At 49.7% G+C, this 20,073-nt stretch overlaps 2 protein-coding genes across 3 annotated transcripts; both read left to right on the top strand.

The window, feature by feature from the left end:
- The first annotated feature begins 983 nt into the window (after positions 1-983).
- On the top strand, positions 984-14,187 carry mcm7 (minichromosome maintenance complex component 7). The gene is made up of 15 exons (XM_035411834.1): positions 984-1,222; positions 5,538-5,617; positions 5,784-5,948; positions 6,682-6,806; positions 7,209-7,389; positions 7,494-7,631; positions 7,898-8,047; positions 8,202-8,316; positions 8,470-8,601; positions 8,820-8,903; positions 9,560-9,771; positions 10,118-10,383; positions 10,814-10,982; positions 12,748-12,857; positions 13,518-14,187. Exons 1-15 carry the CDS (start codon positions 1,192-1,194, stop codon positions 13,741-13,743), a joined length of 2,184 nt encoding a protein of 727 aa, XP_035267725.1. The 5' UTR covers positions 984-1,191; the 3' UTR covers positions 13,744-14,187.
- Positions 14,188-15,899: 1,712 nt separating this feature from the next.
- Positions 15,900-19,569, top strand: LOC118223924 (arp2/3 complex-activating protein rickA-like). 2 transcript variants are annotated; one of them, XM_035411008.1, is made up of 5 exons: positions 15,900-16,367; positions 16,839-16,902; positions 17,120-17,164; positions 17,361-17,521; positions 18,075-19,569. In XM_035411008.1, the coding sequence occupies exons 2-5, from the start codon at positions 16,848-16,850 to the stop codon at positions 18,843-18,845; spliced, it is 1,032 nt and encodes a 343-aa protein (XP_035266899.1). In that variant the 5' UTR covers positions 15,900-16,367; positions 16,839-16,847; the 3' UTR covers positions 18,846-19,569. The 2 variants fall into 2 exon arrangements, with proteins under 2 accessions (XP_035266899.1, XP_035266898.1); XM_035411007.1 differs by having other exon boundaries at positions 15,901-16,367; positions 16,824-16,902.
- Positions 19,570-20,073: the final 504 nt, after the last annotated feature.

Here is a 20,073-nt window from a genome sequence, read left to right as displayed (position 1 = left end):
TGAGGGTTGAGCCAAAACCAAGGCTCCTGCTTTCCAGTGGGGAAACGTATGTTGTACCAGTGAGCAAGGTACTTCCGTACTTTGCTAGACTGAACCAGTTCAAACATAGGCCACTGTATTATATACAGTGTCAGTGAGCCCACAATTAAAACAATGCTGAAAAAATTAGCTCAGGGAGCAGAAATCCCAGAGTGCATTGCTCCATGTGGCCTCTTTATGAATGTTAATACCAAAAGATGTGCGTTTTGAAGCAGCGACCAAATGAGAGGTATCCTTAACTCTATTTGAGATCAGTTCTTCCACTGGAGGTTCCCTTCCAGGAAAGAGAAAAGGAGCGCTGTCAGGATGCCAGAAACGTAGGAAGTCCGTGATGCGTATAGTACAAATGTTAAAATTGACTTTATTAATATGGCATGCCCACGTGGCAGATTTATTTTTTTTTTTTTAAGTAGGCCTACCTACTGCTTTCGACTTGCTTAGCCATCGTCAGGGTCACATTTTAACATAGGCCTACTAAAGAAGAGTGCCTTGATATTTTTCTTGTCAACCAAGTGAAAATCAGGGTTCAGATCTTATACAGAGTGTACAAGTGTAATTTGAGTATGAATTATTTATTTTGGATTTAAAAGTAAACGGAAGGTATAATGTTGGCTGTGAATTGCCACTTTTAATAACTTGAAGATGTTTATCAGTGCTGACATCAAGGGTATGGATTATGAGACTTAAGGTTCAAATCTGACCCTCAAACAATTTGACAGCAGAAAATAGTTATTATGATGATGTCCTCTTAGTTTGATTTTCAAGACGAAAGCGATCCAAAGCAAATGTTTCTGTCGGACACTTTAACGTGTTGATTCAGAAGAATAGTAACACCGCCCTTTCCGCGGCAGGGATGGTGTCAGACGTATGACTGACTGATAAGACCACGTGACTACCCCGATTTCGCGCCATTACTAGACCCCTCCTCACGGAGTAGAAGCTGTGGTTTTGATTGGTCGAAAAAGAAGCCGGACTCGCGCCAGTTTTCGCAGCGGGTTTTGGAACCACAGGGAAGAAGTAACGGAGTATTGCATGTGACAGAGTTATTGTCAATCTGTTTGAAATAAAGTGCTTCAGAAAAACATACAGCGTTTAATTCAACGCTCCCAGTACTTTTACAGTTTGTTGGATCTTCGTTTGGGGAAAGAAAACATGCCTCCTAAGGACTACTTGGCTGAAAAGGGTATGATGCGTTTCGTAGCTTTAGCCTTCTGTACAACTTTGGGCTTTTCCTTGCAGCAATAATGGTAAATAAATTTCAAACGAGTGATTTAATGCATATTAACAGTAATTCTAGTTGGTAGAAATTACAATGTCAGCTAATGTAGTTCGTTCCCTAGCGAACTCTAAATTTAAGTGCTGCTGTGCAAACTGGCCTTTGTTCTCGGGAAAGTGAACGTTGGTCCTTGCTAACTTTTGGTTAGCTGGCCGCAACTTTTTCAGCTTGGTACTGTTTGCTCGTACTGCTGTTATGACTTTACGACGACGAGGCAAGTATTTGTGACGAAGCATTTTCCCGCATAGATATGATTCAACGTTTTTAAAGTCAAATCATATTTAAAAGTAGTCCTGTCGGCAAGTATTAAGTGTGCCGCATAGCTAGCTAAGTTGTATGTAACGTAATAGCTTCTGAGTCCTCAAATTTTTTTTTAAACCTAAAAACCGTGCTAACCACCGGGGTATTTCACCTACTTCACCGGCATTCAGTACATGCAGATGGATTGAGTGTGTATGTGGCTTGCCACCGTGAGGTTGCTTTTAGTTTTAAGTATTCAGTTACCATATAGTGCAAATATGGCCTAGCTACATGACCCGGATGAAGCTCAGGAGACAAAGGATTACGCACGACAAGCACATGTCACGAGGGGGAGGGACGTACATAAACCACGAAAAGTTGTTTTTACCAAAAAATATTATTTTATGTTACTGGTGTTGGTTGCCAAACGTTTGCGGACTTGTGCAACTGGCGCTGTTGCCGGGGTGCTAGCTACTCACGATGTTCGCTGTTAAACTAGCTGCACGACTTGATTAATTACCTACACTTGCAGCCTGTGCGGTTTCTTTACTCAGCCGAGCTTGCAGTATGATTACTGTGTTTTACTGAGGTTGTGTTCTATTCTGTGGCGGTAGTGGATTTTAACAATGTGTTGCCTTTGTGAAATTTGCCTTTGTTTTGGATGATGAATCTATAAACATTTAATTTAACCCCCACACAGTCACGAATGATTCGTTTTGTGTTGAGTTGGCAGGTGTGTTGTAAATTATGACCGTGCGAGTTTTTAAGTTAAGCTGACCGACCATTTTAAAGAACCTTTTCCCACGTTCCAGAAATTAGTATGTGTGACCAGAATCAATATAGGCTGCTGGTCTGTATCGTATGTATATGCTTAAGCCCTTACGCATAGCAAACATAAATCAGTGCGTCTGGGAAGCGGGGGCGGCCTTATGTCCGGAGTGGCTGGCCTTCTTTCGAGTAGGTAGCGTCACATATATGGCCACATCCGCTCTGAGCTGAGGGCAGCTATTGCAAAATGGATATTAAAGTGTTAATTTCCACCATGTTCCGGGTTTTTTTGGTGCATATTTAAGAACACGAAAGCCCTTATTTCAAACTTATCTGTTGTTGAGCAGGCGACGTTTGCCTTCGGCGCAAAAAAGGGTGGTTCTAAACCATAGGTCTATTTGGTGAGCGGAGGGATAGCGGAAGCCCCGCGGGGGTGACGAGGCTAAGAAGCCATGTGCTTCTTTGTTTACAAAAACAGCGTTGACTTGAGAATTGGGTGAAGCAGGTGAGAAGATATCTTTTTTGGGGGGGATATGGGGGGGAATCTGAATTATCTTAATTTGGCACACGAGTAGCGAGGGTGTCGGCTCTTCTGCGTTTGGGATGTACCCGTTTTCCTTTCCTAAGAGGCAGTGCGCTAGCCGTTTACTTAACCTCGTAAAACAAGGCGAGAAACTAGGTTCTAATGCGAAAAGAGCCGATCCTGCTTTACACTAAACATGTATTTCATTGACCTCAAACAATCAGCCGGAAAAATCCAGAAGTTTAGTTTTAAATGTAGAGGTACTGGCTGAGGATGGGGACGCTAGAGCTAACTGCTTCAACACAGGCAAGCGAAGTGGGTGCTTGCCCTAACAAAGGAACTCGTAAGGGATGCATTTTCGTCTTCATCCATCTACTTCCAGTAATTTCCTTCAGTCGAAGAACCTAAGATGGCCCACTCCTATTATTTCTAACCAACTTTGTTTCCCAAAGATTAGCGTTTATCCAAAGTTCGGCTTTACCGAAACCGAAAGTCAAATTCACTAGTTACTCAAAATCTAACAGTGGCTTAACCTGACGCTGCATTACGTTTAGGTTTGTAGTAGGCACGTTTCACACGCGTTTGTGGTATGTTAATGACGTTTGAAGATAAATATATTTAGTGCGTTTTGTATTGAATAGTTTTACCTGGCAGTTTTAGTTTGTCTTTTTATCAAAATCTGTTTAAGAATGCCGCGCGCCGTATAATGTTTTTTCCGCAGAACTGAGTGGAATACGTTGATAAAAATTAAAATTAGCCGGTGTAGTGACATGCGACATGTTTTTTTTTATTATTTCGATTATTTAGCGTGATTTGCATTGATCTATGGAGTCTCAAAAATGCAAGGTTAGTTTTTTTATTTGGGGGTGGGGGGTAGGAAGGGGGGGTCACGTGGTCGAGGTTTGTTTATACGCGCAGATCAGCCTGATCTGGTCCGAGTAAAACTGAGCTGTACAAGTTATTGTCGTTCGTTTCTTGTGGAGAAACATACCGTTGGCAGTTTGGTGACATTAAATAATTCGTTTGAAGGATCCAAACGTTAATAAAAGGTTTAGGGCTTCCGTTGCTTTTGCATCCGTACGTCATTACCTGATCGATCGTTCAGTGCCCTGCCACCCTTTGTTTGGCCTAAAATGGATCCAGCAGCTTATGCAATGCCTCTTGTTTGTGTTGCAAGGTAGCCTATATATAGCCATCCCGTAGGCCCGGCAACTTAAGAGGAACAATCACTTATTAGATTAAAAGATTAAATTGTCTCTTGTCTTCCCCTGGTTTCCTTTAGTGACCACCGCAACTTACTTTGATCGTTTCGGGAAGTTGTTGGTCAATTAACCCGGGGTAATTAACCTATTCAGTTTTAAAGGACGATGCTTAGCATTAGCACTTTAAGATGACAATGCAATGTCTTCTGTGCATGGAGACTGCTAAAATGTAGCAACTCTGATTTGAATTTATGAATGTACAACATGCATACAGTTCTACATTTCTGATTGCTCTCTACTAACTTGTTTGCTGTTGTCTTATTTCGAATTCATCGTCATGTACCCTGAATGGGGTTATTTGGAAAATTGTTTATTTATGGGCCTATCCCTTTCATAGAAGGAACTGCATGATCAACCTTAGGGATAGTCTTGTTTTTAAGAAACAAACTTGGTGTAAAGTAGAACAGCTGATTTGAGAGGTCATTCATCGATTATTTGAATCTGTAGGTTTCTTCTTTTTCATCACTAGTCAAATGATTTCTCAGCAGAACTGCATACAAATGTGTGATGATCATTGACACTTAATGTTCCTGCAAAATATGTACATGAATGCATTTATTTGCAGTGTCATTACACAGACTGAAATGAACTTAGTTCTATTTAGTGCTGGACTGACTGAGTGTTTTTGATTCAATTCATATGTCCAATCTTGGGAAAACAATAGGGCTAGTTGTTCCAACACATCAATTTCATTTTGTTTCATTCCCTCCATAAAGTCTGCCCCATGTGCTGCATCCCTTAACTTTATATTCCTTAATTTGTCATCTGACCAATCATAAACTGAAATTTTGACTAATAGCAGCTGGCTACTGCCACTCAGGAAGCTTGACAGCAGTTGATGACGTCGCAGTATTTCTTGTGAGGTCTCCTGGGAGAAAAGTGAACAGTGTGTCCGAGATGTACAGTCATGGCTATGTTTAGCTTGTCACAGTGTTACTGTTTTGACACCAGTGTTGGTTCCCTCTGAAACACCTTTGCCATCTGTAATAATCATAAAATAACTAAAGAAACCCAAATTCATGCAAATAAAAATATTAAGTTAAATAAATACAACGCAAATACATTTTGGCAAATAGCCTAAATTGAGTTTTGTAACCTGATCCACAGCTCTTGGGCTGTCACTTTGATTGGTGATAAGTACACACAGACTCTGCAATGTAGTTGTGTACATTAAATAAAATCAATGTTGAAGCTCTGTAAATGCACTTTACATTTATTTATTTAGTTTTTTAATTGTGATAACAAAATTCCAGTATTGGCAGTGTGGAGGGAACTACACAGGTGTGAGCTTGTGCACCATATGCGCCCGGTTAAACCAAACACTGCGGCAAGCCTTGGTTGTGTCTTATGTGGTTATTATGATGCTATTTGTTCTAGTGCTTTGCTGCTCATTCTTTCCATCTGTCTCTCTCTCTCTCTCTCTCCTCAGAAAAGTGTAGGAAATTCCTCCAGGAGTTCTACTCTGAAGATGATTCTGGGAAAAAGGTCTTCAAATATGGAGCCCAGCTGGTGAGAATGAGGCTTGGGCTCTCTTCGGACGTGACGCTCAACAAAGCTTTGTGTGGTGGTGATCCGATATTGCGTAGCAGGGATGAATATTGCGTGGCGGGGATGGATATCGCGTGGCGGGTGCGGCAGAGTCGGGGGGTGACCGTACCTGTTCGTTTGGGCGCAGGTGTCGCTGGCCCACCGGGAGCAGGTGGCCCTGGTGGTGGACCTGGACGACGTGGCGGAGGAGGACCCCGAGCTGGTGGAGAGCGTGTGCGAGAACGCCAAGCGCTACGCCGGCCTCTTCGCCGACGCCATCCACGAGCTGCTGCCCGAGTACCGGGAGAGAGAGGTTAGGGCAGCCGCGCGCCGTCGCGAATGCACACAGCCATGAGCGCTAACACACAGCCATGCACTCCAACACACAGCCATGCGGTGCTAACACACAGCCATGCGCGCCAACACACAGCCCTGAGCGCTAACACACAGCCATGAGTGCTAACACACGCACAAATGCACACAGCCATGCGCGCTAACACACAGCCATGAGTGCTAACACACGCACAAATGCACACAGCCATGCGCGCTAACACACAGCCATGCACGCTAACACAGCGGCACAAATGCACACAGCCATGCGCGCTAACACACAGCCATGCGCGCTAACACACAGCCATGCGCGCTAACACACAGCCATGCGCGCTAACACACAGCCATGCGCGCTAACACACAGCCATGCGCGCTAACACACAGCCATGCGCGCTAACACACAGCCATGCGCGCTAACACACAGCCATGCGCGCTAACACACAGCCATGCGCGCTAACACACAGCCATGCGCGCTAACACACAGCCATGCGCGCTAACACACAGCCATGCGCGCTAACACACAGCCATGCGCGCTAACACACACCCATGAGCGCTAACACACACCCATGCGTCCTAACACACCCATGTTGGTGTATACGCACAGTCTTAAGTCCCTGGCTCAACCATGCTCCTTTACCATAATGAATTGCCTCTGGATAACACTTTTCCAGCATCACGGTAACCTCAGACTGCCATTTTGTGTGCGATTCCCCCAGTCTGTGGCGAAGGACTCCCTGGACGTGTACATTGAGCACCGTCTGATGATGGAGCAGAGAGGTCGCGACCCCACCGACACCAGAGACCCCCGCAATCAGTACCCGGCAGAGCTGATGAGGAGATTGTGAGGAAACCCCCCCCCCCCCCCCCCCCTTCATATTCTTCAGGGCTATTTGTTTGTCTTTCTGTAGCTTGTCGCAAGCAGTTTGGACATACTCTGTACTGATGTCAATTTGGTGCCTTAAGTGTTCTGTTTGCCAAACAAAGAATAACCACGCTTGTTCTGTTGCCACCTGTTAATATTCATGCATTCAATTGAAGGTCTTGAAAACTTCCTGACTTAATGTACTTGAATTAATACATTATGTTTGAACACTTTTCTTAATGATCAGCTGTCGGTGTTTTTCTCTCTGGGTATCGATGCACTGTGAGCAGTGACAAAAATGTAAGGACAGGACTTGCGGAGGGGCGAGGGTTCCACAGTGGCCAGTTTGACCCCCCCCTTCTTTTTTTCCCCCCCCCACAGCGAGGTGTACTTCCGCCCCCCCAGCACCGCCAAGCCGCTGGTGGTGAGGGAGGTGCGGGCGGACAGCATCGGCCACCTGGTGAACGTGCGCGGCATCGTCACCCGGGCAACGGAGGTCAAGCCCATGATGGCCGTGGCCACCTACACCTGTGACCAGTGTGGCGCCGAGACGTACCAGCCGGTGAGCGAAGGGGGGAGCTCCGCTCTCTGTGGGTTTTAATGGGGAGGGGGTTAACTGTGCCAGTGTGTTCACCCTCCCCCCGTCCCGTCCCGTATCTCTTCCAGATCCAGTCGCCCTCTTTCATGCCCCTCATCATGTGTCCCAGTCAGGAGTGCGTCACCAACAAGTCCGGGGGCAGGCTCTACCTGCAGACCCGGGGGTCAAAGTTCATCAGGTTCCAGGAGCTGCGTATCCAGGAGCATGTAAGAGCACGTGGGCGTGTGTGTCTGTTATTGTCTGAGTTCGTGTCTCTGTCTTCTCACGCGTGTGTGTGTGCGTGCGTGCGTGCGTGCGTGCGTGCGTGTGTGCGCGCACATGCGTGTGTGTAGCTGGTTGTCAGACCGGTTAAGCGAACCCCGCACCTCTTGTTTATAATCGTGCTCAGCAGTGGTCTGTGTCGAACGTAGTTTTTTTTGGGGGGCGAGGATGACGTACCCCTGACTTCTCACCGCTCCGTTCCCGAATTTAGAGCGACCAGGTGCCCGTGGGCAACATCCCGCGCAGCATGACCATCTACGCCCGGGGCGAGAACACGCGCCTGGCCCAGCCCGGCGACCACGTCAGCGTGTCGGGCGTGTTCCTGCCCCTCCTCCGCACCGGCTTCAGACAGGCTGTGCAGGTGAGCGCCCCGCCCTGTGCCCCGCCCTTTTTACACAGCCTCTGCGCTGCGGCCCTTAGTGTTTTATCACTATTTTAATCTTCAATCTGTAATCTCCCGCGGTGAATAACGCGTGTGTGTGTGTGCGTGCGTGCGTGCGACCTTTCTTCCTCAGGGTCTGCTGTCCGAGACGTACCTGGAGGCCCACTGCATAACCCTGATGAACAAGACTGAGGATGACGAGCTGGGGGCGGAGGAGCTGAGCGAGGAAGAGCTGCGACAGATCACAGGTACAGGGTGGGGGGGGGAGTAGGAGGAGGGGTGTCTCGATGGACTGTGCTGTTGGGGGGCGTGGTCAGACCTGTCTGTGTGAAAGACGGCAGAGATTCGGAACCAAGGAGGGCGAAATGAACAGAGCGCTTTTTTTTTTCTTTTTTTTCCAGAGGAGGATTTCTATGAGAAGCTGGCGGGCTCCATCGCACCCGAGATCTTCGGCCACGAGGACGTGAAGAAGGCCCTGCTTCTGCTGCTGGTGGGCGGGGTGAAGCAGGCCCCCCGTGGCATGAAGATCAGGGGTAAGTACCGGGATCATGTGTGGGGGTTTGGTGAATTTATCTAGGGGAGGTGTATATGAACAGAAGGGCTGTGGTGGAACCAATGTAAAGGTGCAGTTCAGCGACCAACGAATGTGTCTAAGGTGACCCACAGAACTTTTCAACCTGATCTGGTGGAAAATATCCCTGACGGCTGAATTTGAGATGTGTAATGGAGAACCCCCTTCCTCCCCCCACAGGGAATATTAACATCTGTCTGATGGGCGACCCGGGCGTGGCCAAATCTCAGCTCCTCTCTTACATCGACCGCCTGGCCCCCCGCAGTGAGTAACCACCTCGCTCCTCTCGCTCGCCCGTTCCTCCGCTCGCCCTGATCTCAGATCAGCTGCAGTAAAGTGGCCGGCGCTGTCCGCTCGTCTGACTGCGAGGTCCCAAAACGCCTCTTAGACGCTCTCCGCCCGTCCGCTGTCCGTCGGCCATTTGCATTACGCGTGCTAGCGTTTTGTGACGTATTTTTAAATCATCCACGGTGGTGGGAAATAAGCGTTGGACTGCCTGCTCGCTGCGGCGTGCTTGTGAGAGGGACCGGTGGAACAGAAGCTTCTTCTCTCAGTCCAGTTGGGTGGGACGGTGGCTCTCTCGAGTTTGAGTCCCTTCTGAGCTCTTGACCCCCTTCCCGTTCTCTCTCTCTCCCTCTCTCTCTCTCTCTCCCCCCCCTCTCTCTCTCTCTCTCTCCCCCTCCCCCCCTCTCTCTCTCCCCCTCTCTCTCTCACTCTCCCTCCCCCCTCCCTCCCTCTCTCTCTCCTCCCCCCCTCCCTCCCTCTCTCTCTCTCTCTCTCTCCCCCCCCCTCTCCCTCTCTCTCTCCCCCTCCCCCCCTCTCTCTCTCCCCCTCTCTCTCTCACTCTCCCTCCCCCCTCCCTCCGTCCCTCCCTCTCTCTCCCTCTCTCTCTCTCCCCCCCCCCCCCCCTCTCTGCGCAGGTCAGTACACGACCGGGCGTGGCTCGTCCGGAGTCGGCCTGACGGCGGCGGTGATGCGGGACCAGATGACGGGGGAGATGACCCTGGAGGGCGGGGCGCTGGTGCTGGCCGACCAGGGCGTGTGCTGCATCGACGAGTTCGACAAGATGGCCGACGCCGACCGCACGGCCATCCACGAGGTCATGGAGCAGCAGACCATCTCCATCGCTAAGGTGCGAGGCGCGTTCGCCCGTCCCGAATTTGTGGCCCGCCGAAGTGGGTGGGTCTCTTGTCTACGCGCACATCGCATACTGCGTGAGAGCGTCTGCTTGGGATTCCCGTAAACAACGTGCGAGAGCAGCGTGTGAACTTCAGAGCTCTCCCTGTGTTTGGATGCAGCGAGAAAAAACTGGTTCTTACGTTGGAGCTTAAACTGATGCGTGGTTTTCAAAGGAAGACCAATGGGTCTCCAGCTCAGCGTCCTCAAAAGCAGCCTTTGTTTGGCGGCTCTGTGGGTACTGAGGGTTTAAGCAGAAGGGCCTAGGTTTCCAGCACTAATGCCATCTCTGCCCCCCCCAGGCAGGGATAATGACGTCCCTGAACGCCCGCTGCTCCATCCTGGCGGCGGCCAACCCGGCGTACGGGCGCTACAACCCGCAGAAGACGGTGGAGCAGAACATCCAGCTCCCCGCGGCCCTGCTGTCCCGCTTCGACCTGCTGTGGCTCATCCAGGACCGGCCCGACCCGGACGCCGACCTGCGGCTGGCCCAGCACATCACCTACGTGCACCAGCACTGCCGCCAGCCGCCCACGCACTTCACCCCCATCGACATGAAGCTGATGAGGTGAGCGGGGCGGGGCGCGCCCAACCGGCCGCTAGCCCGGGGTCCGTTAGCGAAGTTCCTGAGAGCGGGGGGGGGGACCCCCAGAGTCTTTAACAGAGGGGCCCGCCTTTTTTAGTCTGGGTTCGATCAGTAAACGGAATGGGCAGACTCGCAGTTTAAGTACGCTGTATTTAAACCCGAGGCAACGTTGCTTTGGTTCGGCTGTTGGTTTGTGGAGACTGCGGGTGTGATGGAGTGAGCCATAATGGCGGCCGTACCCTCAAGCCTGCTGTTTATCTTGGGCTCTTTCCCTGTGGGGTTTCGTGTTCAGAATGAACAGTGTCACCCCTGGGCAAGCCTCCGCTAAAGCCTCACACTAATGAAATGAGAGCTGCGGAGTTCTGAAGTGATCGCTGTGTTGGGGTGTGACCCCCGTCCCGTCACCCCGCAGGCGGTACATCTCCCTGTGCCAGCGGCGGCAGCCCGTAGTTCCCGAATCTCTGGCCGACTACATCACCGCCGCCTACGTGGAGATGAGGAAGGAGGCGAGGGTCAGCAAGGACACCACCTTCACCTCCGCCCGCACCCTGCTGTCCATCCTGCGCCTCTCCACCGCCCTGGTGAGCCGCACCGCACCGTACCGCACCCCCCTGACAGCCCCGGCACAGCCAAACACGCTGCTGCTGCTCCGCTCACTCAGTGCTCAGAGCTGTCTAACACGTTTCTGTGTGTGTGTACGCACTGTGTGTGTGTGTATACTGTGCACTGTGTGTATGCGTACTGTTGTGTGTACGTGTACATGTAAATACTGTGCGTGTGTGTACGCACTGTGTGTGTGTGTATACTGTGCACTGTGTGTGTGTGCGTACTGTTGTGTGTACGTGTACATGTAAATACCGTGTGTGTGTATACTGTGCAGTGTGTGTGTGTGTGTGTACGTGTACATGTAAATACTGTGTGTGTGTCTCCATTCTTTGAGCAGAGGGCTCGTGTACCGTATAAAGCTGTATTGTCACAGGAATATGTCAAAGTGAGTTTCCGATGTGATGACAAAGGGAAGAGCGGTGGTTGGAGCGTAAACACAGCGTGCGCTCGTGTTCTGATGCCCAAACCCTCGGCCTGTGGGCTGTGGCCCCAGCGCAGAACAGAAGAGCAGCCCGCAGTCCGAGTGCCGGTACGAGCGCGGTAACGTCGAGCCGAGATGATGTCACAGATGTCCAGCCGGGGGCGAGAGGCCAGGGTTTTTTTTTTTTTAGTGTGTGTGTGTCGTCCCGCGTGAGCTAAAGTGCTTACAGTGCAGGTAGCGATGATCTGCAGCCTACTGCAGTGTGAGCACTTCTTTCCCACGCTGGACACGGGGCTACGGCGGCGGCTGCCGCCCATCGCAGATCAGACCTCAGCACCGCTGCCCCGGCCTGTCCCGACTAACCGGAGTGTTTCTTCCTCCCCTGCAGAGCGGTAGCCGAACGAACGCTTCCCCCCTCCCCCCCCCCCCCGCGCCCTCTCGCCCCCCTCGGCCGCGCTCCCAGGCCTCTGTGAGTCCAAAGTGCTGTTTGTGCAGGTAGCATGCGTATCGGGCCCTACTGCAAAACCAGCACTTCATGACGCACAGAGCGCTCTGCCCTGCACTTGTGCGGCTTGTCCACCAGGGGGCGGCGGCTGTGCCCTGGGCTGGCTGCTTCAGTTACGGGCCTGGCTTGTAGTTCCTCACCAGCATGCTGCGTTGCGCCGTGTCCACCAGGGGGAGCAAGATGCCTGACAGAAGAGGCCAGCGGTTGAATTCTGTGTAACTCTGTCACCTGTGTAAATCATCCAGGTTCAAAAAGTGAAAGTCCTCCCCAGTATTTTGTGCCCGTGTCTCCGCTGTGCCTACGTCTGTGCCAGTGTCTGCGCTGTGCCTGCGTCTGTGCCAGTGTCTGCGCTGTGCCCGCGTCTGCTCTGTGCCCGGTGGCGCTCAGCTTTGCGGGGTGGGCAGTCAGCCTGTGTGAGCCGGAGTCGCTGTGCAAACCCATGCAAAACTGACTGCGGCCGGGCCGAACCGCCCCGGGTGAGCCCCGCCCACCCAGCGCCCGTCTGCAGCCTCGCGCGTTTGAGCGGCGGAACCTCCAGCCAGTGGGAAAGACTAGCTGGTGTTGAGAGGCGGAGACTTGGGCAATTGCTGCCAATCCCAGAGGGCATTGCACTTGTCTCGGTCTGACAGTGCCGGCATAGCTCGGCTTCTGCGGCGGACAGGAAGTCCCGGGACAGACCCACGAGCCACTGGGCGCGAGCGGCGTGTTGAACTTCCTGCAGTCATGATAGAGGAACGCGGCCTCAGTAATCCATGAGCTGGCTTGTTAAATGGTTTGTTTGACTCCTCCTGACTTGTTGTAACCCCGCCCCCAGGCTCGTCTGCGATTGGTGGATGTGGTGGAGAAGGAGGATGTGAACGAGGCCATGCGGCTCATGGAGATGTCCAAGGACTCACTGCAGACTGACAAATCGAACGCCACCAGGTCAGTGGTGGGCTGGACACGCTCTCTAACGCTCTGGGCCACGGATGCACCAGATCTGTTGGGTCTCGCATGCGCACACTGCGCCTGCCTCCTTCACCACTGCTCTCTTGCCCATGCACACACACACACACACACACACACACACACACTGCCCCTGCCCCACACACACACGCACACTGCCCCTGCCCCATGCGCACACACTGACACACGCTCGTGCTCTACCCTTCTCTTGGCACGCACACGGCTGTCTCCCCGCTCTGATACAGAAGCCTGTGGCTGAATCTCACACCCCCCAACCCCCACCCTTCCTGCCCTGGCACACCCGGGCTCCCACGTACATGAGCACACACTGAAGGCTCATTACAGTACATCCGCCAGACGCTTTCATGCAAAGACACGTACAATAAGTGCACACCGAAAGTCACCGGAACAGCTACAAACACAGGTCAAAGTGCAGTTCACATAACGGAGCAGCTGTCCATAGCCATGAACATCTAGTCTAGTTCACACTGCGAAGCTTCGGTTGAAGTCTGATCCGAAATGGAATGTGAAGCAACGGCCACGCATTGTGCTGCGTTATGGGTCACATTCGGTGCCTTTTCTCTCCCCCCGCCCCCTTTTAACCTTTAACCTTTTCCCTGGGGGGGGGGTCCTCCACAGAGCCCAGCGGCCCGCGGACGTGATCTTCTCCCTCCTGCGAGAGCTGGCGGGCGAGGGGGGCAAAGGGCGGGGCGGGGTCGGGGGCGTGGTCCGGATGGCGGAGGCGGAGCAGCGCTGTGTGTCTCGCGGCTTCACCCCCGCCCAGTTCCAGGCGGCGCTGGACGAGTACGAGGAGCTGAACGTGTGGCAGGTGAACCAGGCACGCACCAGGATCACCTTCGTCTGAGGCAAACGGCCTGAGGGGGGGTGGGGGGAGTGGGAGCGGCACCGGGTCTTCTGTAAAGGAGTGTGCCAGTGTGCCCCCGCAGTCATTCGCCCCTCAAAGTGAGGTTTTAACTTTGGGTGCCATCTTGTAAATCCTCTATCTGGGAGGTTGGGGGGGGGTAAAATAAGGAGATCTTTGTAAATATACCTGCATTTAATAGTTTATAAGTTTTCTGCCTTTTTTTGTCCTTCCTGTACAGAGTCTAGAAATTTCTGACTAAAGCCAAGTGGGTTCGATGTGTTAATGTTGGGATGTGTTTAGTTTCTCGTCAGTTCAGAAATGCTGCGACTCTTCAGTTGCTGCTTTTGTGCGTGCCGATTCCATTCAGAAGTGACATTTGCATTTAACAATGTCCAAACGTGCTGTGTGCTTTTGAATTGCCAATAAATTTACTTTTTTTCAATATTTGCTAATGTCATGCTTTTTTTTTGGGGGGGGGGGGGGGGGGTGTTACTGAGTTGTTGAGCGGTCGGCAGGAGTGTTGTAAGCAATCCAGTAAGGTAATGGAAGGTTTGAACTCTCAGGATATTCGTGGCTGAGAAGGACCCAGCTATAAACACCTGTGAAGTGGATGACCACCAGGTCTTGAGCTTTAGGTAAAAAAATCTGTTTTCAGCAGTTGGCACCAAAATAGTTTCTTTTTTCTGTCTTAATGTTTGCAACAGTGAAGATTCCGGGTCCTTTGACACCTGGAGGTGAAGTTGCACAGGAGCAGTTAATTCCAAAACTCAGCACTGTCGATCCCGTTAGCATTTCTGCGGCACCATGCTTCGGGGGAATGCTCGCTCGCTTCAAACGTAATTTTGAATCGGCCGACGCAAGCAGGAACGAAGCTTCGGCTGTCAGCCTCTCCACCCTAGCTCCCCAGTGGTGGAACGAACTCCCCGCCCCTCTCCGAACCTCCCCCTCACTACCCATCTTCCACCGTGGCCTGAAGACTCATCTCTTCAGACTATACCTGGACTAACTACCACCATGCTGTATATTTCACTCTAAATCCCCCCCCCCCCCTTTCATGACACTTGTTACATGTTGCCCCATCCCAGCACTTTTTGGTAATTTGTATTTGTCCTAATACTGTAGCTTATTCTTCTGCCTAGTTGGCTTTGCAGAGGTTAGGCCTGAATAGTGTTCACTGTGAACTAAACTGTTCTTGGCTAGTAATAGCTGTACAAAATAAGTATTGGACCTCATCGAACCTGTCTTTAGTAGTTGTCTATGACGATGAAATGCAAATTTTGTACGTAGCTTTGGATAAAAGTCTGCCAAATAAATGCTTTTTATTAAGTTTTGGAACCAAGCTGCTCCGTTGCACTTGAAGTTGCCTGTTTTTATGATGGTCTGGCCTGGCGTACACTTTTCTGTGTACCACATGCATTTACATTCAGAAACATGTTCTGAGAGTAACACTACAGCAGTTGCTGTAAATATTCTGCCCTGAAAGCATTGTTATTTTTTGACAGATGGTCACATTTCTGTTCTTGGAAATTATACGTTGTCTTCTCCATCAAGAGAGGCATTTATTTTCTACTTAAGTGGAGAAAAGTAAAAGGAAGAGCCGACTTCACTATCAACTATACCAAATCATACAGTGTGTAGGACAGATTACTATCGCTCTAGGCTAGGCTGCTGCGGTTTTTTAAGAGAGCCCTTTCGACCGATAATCACCTTAATAATAGCGTGTGCGCCCAGAAGTTTCTGTAAGGTGTCACGAATTTTTTTTTTTTTTTTTTGCACTTACCATTTTGCTTTCATATATTGGTATCCAGTTCGGGAATACAATTAATGTATGAATATACAAGTCAATATTGGTTTGTATTAAAAATAAGTTAGTTTGTTTTTTCCCCTCATAATAACCCGTTATGGTTGGTGCTTGTCGACACAGAAACGAGAAGAGTTAATGCGCAGTTCTGGTTTACGTCTTTATTTTTTGTTTTACAACATACATGTAGAAACAAAATCACAGCTGTTTCTGAGAGAAAAGGGTTTCATTTGAATTTTTTAACAGGAATTTGGAGGAAGAAAATGTTATTACAGGCATAGGCTTATAAATACTGCGAAGCACTATGTTTTTGTTTTATCATCTCCTTTGACCATTGGGATAACGAATGCAAGCAATTCGTTCATTTGGTGCACGTTTCAGAAGTTCACATTCACAAATACCAGGAAGTAAGGCATTCAGACTGAAAGCTTTGGTCGATGGAAGCGATTTTCGCGACGAGAAAATTAATTGGATGCGTAGCCCTTTTTCTCACATTGGCACCATTTAATTTTACTGTGTCTCTTTGTTCTCTACGGGACGCTTCCTCTCAGAATTTATTGCAAGTTTTCACGAGGAGTTTGGTTTTATAGTTTTTCCCCCTGAGGTCTGCAGGTATTTGAAAATCTGTAATTAACACCAGGCGAGTTGCACCCCGTTTTAACCGTCCCATCTCGAGGAAAAAACGGGGCCGGTCCTTAACGCCGAAGCGTTTTTTTATTTTTTTTATCCAATAGCACACTAAATGCTTAGTGATTGACAGAACGCTCAGTATTTAGCTTTCCTGTCCCTTTACCTGGCAGAAAAAAAGAGAACTCTGCAGAGGGTGAGTAACGGTTGTTTTGTCCTTTCGGGATCCTGTTGATTAAATCAGGGATGGATTTTTTTAAAAGACTACAGCTTTGTTGTCTTACAATTTGTAGTTTGAATGAATTCTTAATTTAGTGCATATACATCTCCATTGCATTATTTTGAGTTGTGCTAAATTGTTAACCTTCGTGTGAAGCGGAGGCTATTAAAATGTGTTAATGAAATGGACTGCGTAGCAAGGAACGCAGTGACAGACATATGTAGCGACTTTGGAAATGAGAACTCAAACCATATTAACATTTTTAGTAATCTAACTAAAATTATAATATTTACCCAGTAACATTAACCATTGCAACATGAATAAAGAGGCAGTAGACGCAGTAAATGGAGAATATTGCACCTTGAGAATCAAGAGCTACTGTGCATTTAGCCATAAAAAAACATGCTTCTCTGCTCTTTCACTTCTCATCAGATTGATGGTTTGCAGGTGGACAGGATGATGTCTCAAATCTGCTTGATGGGGACGCTGTGCTCCCTGATGCTCCTGCCAGGTGAGTCTGGACGGAGTGAAGGTATACTTGCTTGGCAACAGGCAAATGACATTCTTGTACCTTTAGATCCAAACTGCTTACCTAGGTCAGGGTGTAAATCGCAGCTTATGGGAACATCTGCTATGATCACCGTGCTTCGCAGTGGTGATATGATTGAAGAAGAGGAGGAGGGGTTATGAATGACGCATGTCACTGTATGCTTCTCACTCTTTACCAGGTTTGCTGGAAGCCACTTCTCTGATGAAAATCGTGAAACAGGAAGGTAACAGAAGCACACTTCTCTGATTCGCCTCTCTCAATGTCTCCATCTTTCTCTCCCATTTTTTAAAGGTGATTCGCTGACCCAAGTAATTTATTAATAACCGCTAATGTGTGTGTGCGCTACGTGACTTTTTGGCCAGAGCAGGTACCGAGTAACCAATGTCTTCGTCTCACTCCATAACCCCGCCCACCCTCAGAACCAGTTGCAGCGATCCCTATTGACATCGACTCGACCCAGGCCAACGGGTTCCTGTCTCACTCCCGACCCAAACGCAACGCGGACCCGCGGTGGTACCGCAACTCCCCCGACTTCCAGGCCTACTACCGCTACTACAACAGCATCGGACACGTGGAGGGGGTAAGAGGTGCTGCCGGATGCAGCCGGAATTTGCGGTTTGAGGAGGTTGACTAGGACTAATTTCCGGGCTGCTGTTAGAACTTTCGCAAAGAGATGGGGAGTAGGTGGGAGGGGCCAGGTTAACCTCTAAACTGATCTGATTCATGCTGATGCAAAAGAAAATTGTGTTTCACACTAACGAGTAATAACCCATGCCTGCCTCTTCCTATTTACCTGAATAGCCCTCTGTAGTGTATAGTTGGCTAATAAATGGTATGCAGAAGGTACAAGTAATAAAATTTATGGCTTCAGGCGACTCAGTTGTTAACCTCATACATGGTTACAACCTCATGCATTGCTGCCACGAATTTTTTATTTATTTTTTTTTTTTTTTACATGGAGCTGTATACAAAACTAATGGTATTTGAACCACAGCTGAATCCTCCTTCATACTATTGAGATGCATGTTGAAAAAATGCGGATGAGGGAGAGAAGGTGAGGTGATTAGAAAGAGAGAGATGGGTGGGAGCAGGAGGAGGAACCCTAATTTGGCACACCTGATTCCATGTTCCAGCTATATGAGATCGACCGCATCAGGATGTTGTACCAGCAGATGCGCAGCTTGGAGCACACGTACGGCCCCAACGCCTCCCTCTTCCAGAACCGCCTGGGCCTACCGTCCGCCAAGTGCGACCCATCCAAGGACAAGAAGTGCAAAGCCCCGCCCCCGCCTCCGCCCCCGCCCAGCACGGCTCCGCCCCCTCCCCCGCTCTCTCAGGCGGACGTGGTCTACCTGTGCAACGTCAAAGACCCGCTGTGCAAGCCCCACATCGTCTACCTCCCCACTGGTTCCGTGCCGGTGCTGTGTGACCCCCGCTATCACCCCGCCTGCAAACCCAAAAAATCTGAGGCTCCTGCGGGGCCTGCCCCCCCTCGGCTCCCCCCTCCTCCTCCCAAAAAATCAGCCCCTGCCCCGCCTCCTCCCCCGCCCCCTCCCAAAAAATCAGCCCCTGCCCCGCCCCCTCCTAAAATATCAGCCCCTGCCCCGCCTCCTCCCCCGGCCCCCATACACACCTACAAAGGAATGGAGTACGACTGCGACCCGTACTGGGACCCCGACTGCCTGATCGATCACCCCCCTCGACCAATCAAAGGGAAGTCTGCTCCCCCACCCCCACCGCCCCTGCCTGAGACAGAGGAGGAGGAGGAGAAGGAAGAGGAAGTCGTGGAAGAACCAGCGCCTCCTCACATCAAGAAAGGGAAAAAATCGAGCCCTTATCCCTACTACCACCACGAGCTCTACGACCCTTACCGCTTCTCGTACCCAGCACCAGACAGCCAGTAAAAGAGCAGCAGCCTGTCACTCAAGTAGAATATTTAAGGCAATCTGACAGGTTTTCCTTTTTTTTTTTTTTTTTAAGTTCCAAATGCTAACAGAACTGGGGAGAAAAGCTTAACTGGCCATGACAGCTGCTCTGTTCCACTACACATGAAGCTAATGGCCAGAGCTGAAGTCTGCAGCCAGTGAAAAGCTCCAAGACGTCCGACATTTCATTTTTCTTCTAACCCTTTGGTTTGTTTTAGACCATCTCTCTGGAGATATCTGTTATATAATTGATATGTTAAGCAGAAATTCAGTATTTATGTTCAGGTCAAGTAACCGACAAAAAGACGAGTATTTTTATCCCATGAGTAATTAACTACAGCGTCAAACTACTATAGTGTCAGTGGTTTTTTTTGTTGTTGTTGCAATACCTTAATCAATATACAGTGACAATAACTGTTTTAATGACAAGAGAAGTTATGCAAGTCATGATGATAGTGAAAATGATAAATGAAAAATAAAAGTTTTTTGTGTATGGTTTGGAATCTTTTTTTTATTTTTTATCTGTGCCTTGGGGAAAGTATGCATGAGTACCTGTGTCCTCCATTTTTATTATTCTTTCATCACGCGTGTGTGAGAAGAGAGAGAGCGAAAGAAAGGCAGGATGAGAGAGTGGATAAAAAGCGAGGGATATGCAAAGGGACCGAGGGCCAGGCTGAGGGGTAACCTATAAATGTGTGAAAAGCTGGAGGCCGTGGGTCAGCACATTTAAAATCGACTGTTGTTAATTATCCCAGGAACACCCCCCCCCCCCCCCCTTAACGGACTCATAGCCCACCCCCTTTTCCTCCCAATAAACCTTGCTCCAATCCTTGACAGGTCCTGAAACCACTTCAGACGCTCCAATCATGGAAAACGAGCTCCCCACAGAGAGCCAATAATCTCGAACCCACGCTGAGCGTTCCGCCCCCACTGGGGTTCCGTGCTAATGTGGAAAATCTTAAAGGTGCCATTTCTGCTGCTTTAGTACCCGGGCATCTGCCCTAGAAGAGGAGAGAGAGGCGGAAAAATACGAGCACGTACATCGGGGTATAAAATGGGATACGTAAGCACCACCCCCCCCCCCCCCACTCTTCCCCCAGAAACCTGACTGAGTTTTACTCCATGCATACATCGATTATTGCACGAACAGCATCACGTTGGTCTGCGCCAACAAAAAAAAAGGTGTATAATTGACCGTGATGTCACC

This window comes from Anguilla anguilla, chromosome 3 (assembly GCF_013347855.1).
Source record: "Anguilla anguilla isolate fAngAng1 chromosome 3, fAngAng1.pri, whole genome shotgun sequence".
Taxonomy (NCBI): Eukaryota; Metazoa; Chordata; class Actinopteri; order Anguilliformes; family Anguillidae; genus Anguilla; species Anguilla anguilla.
This window is presented reverse-complemented; position numbering and strand designations above follow the sequence as displayed.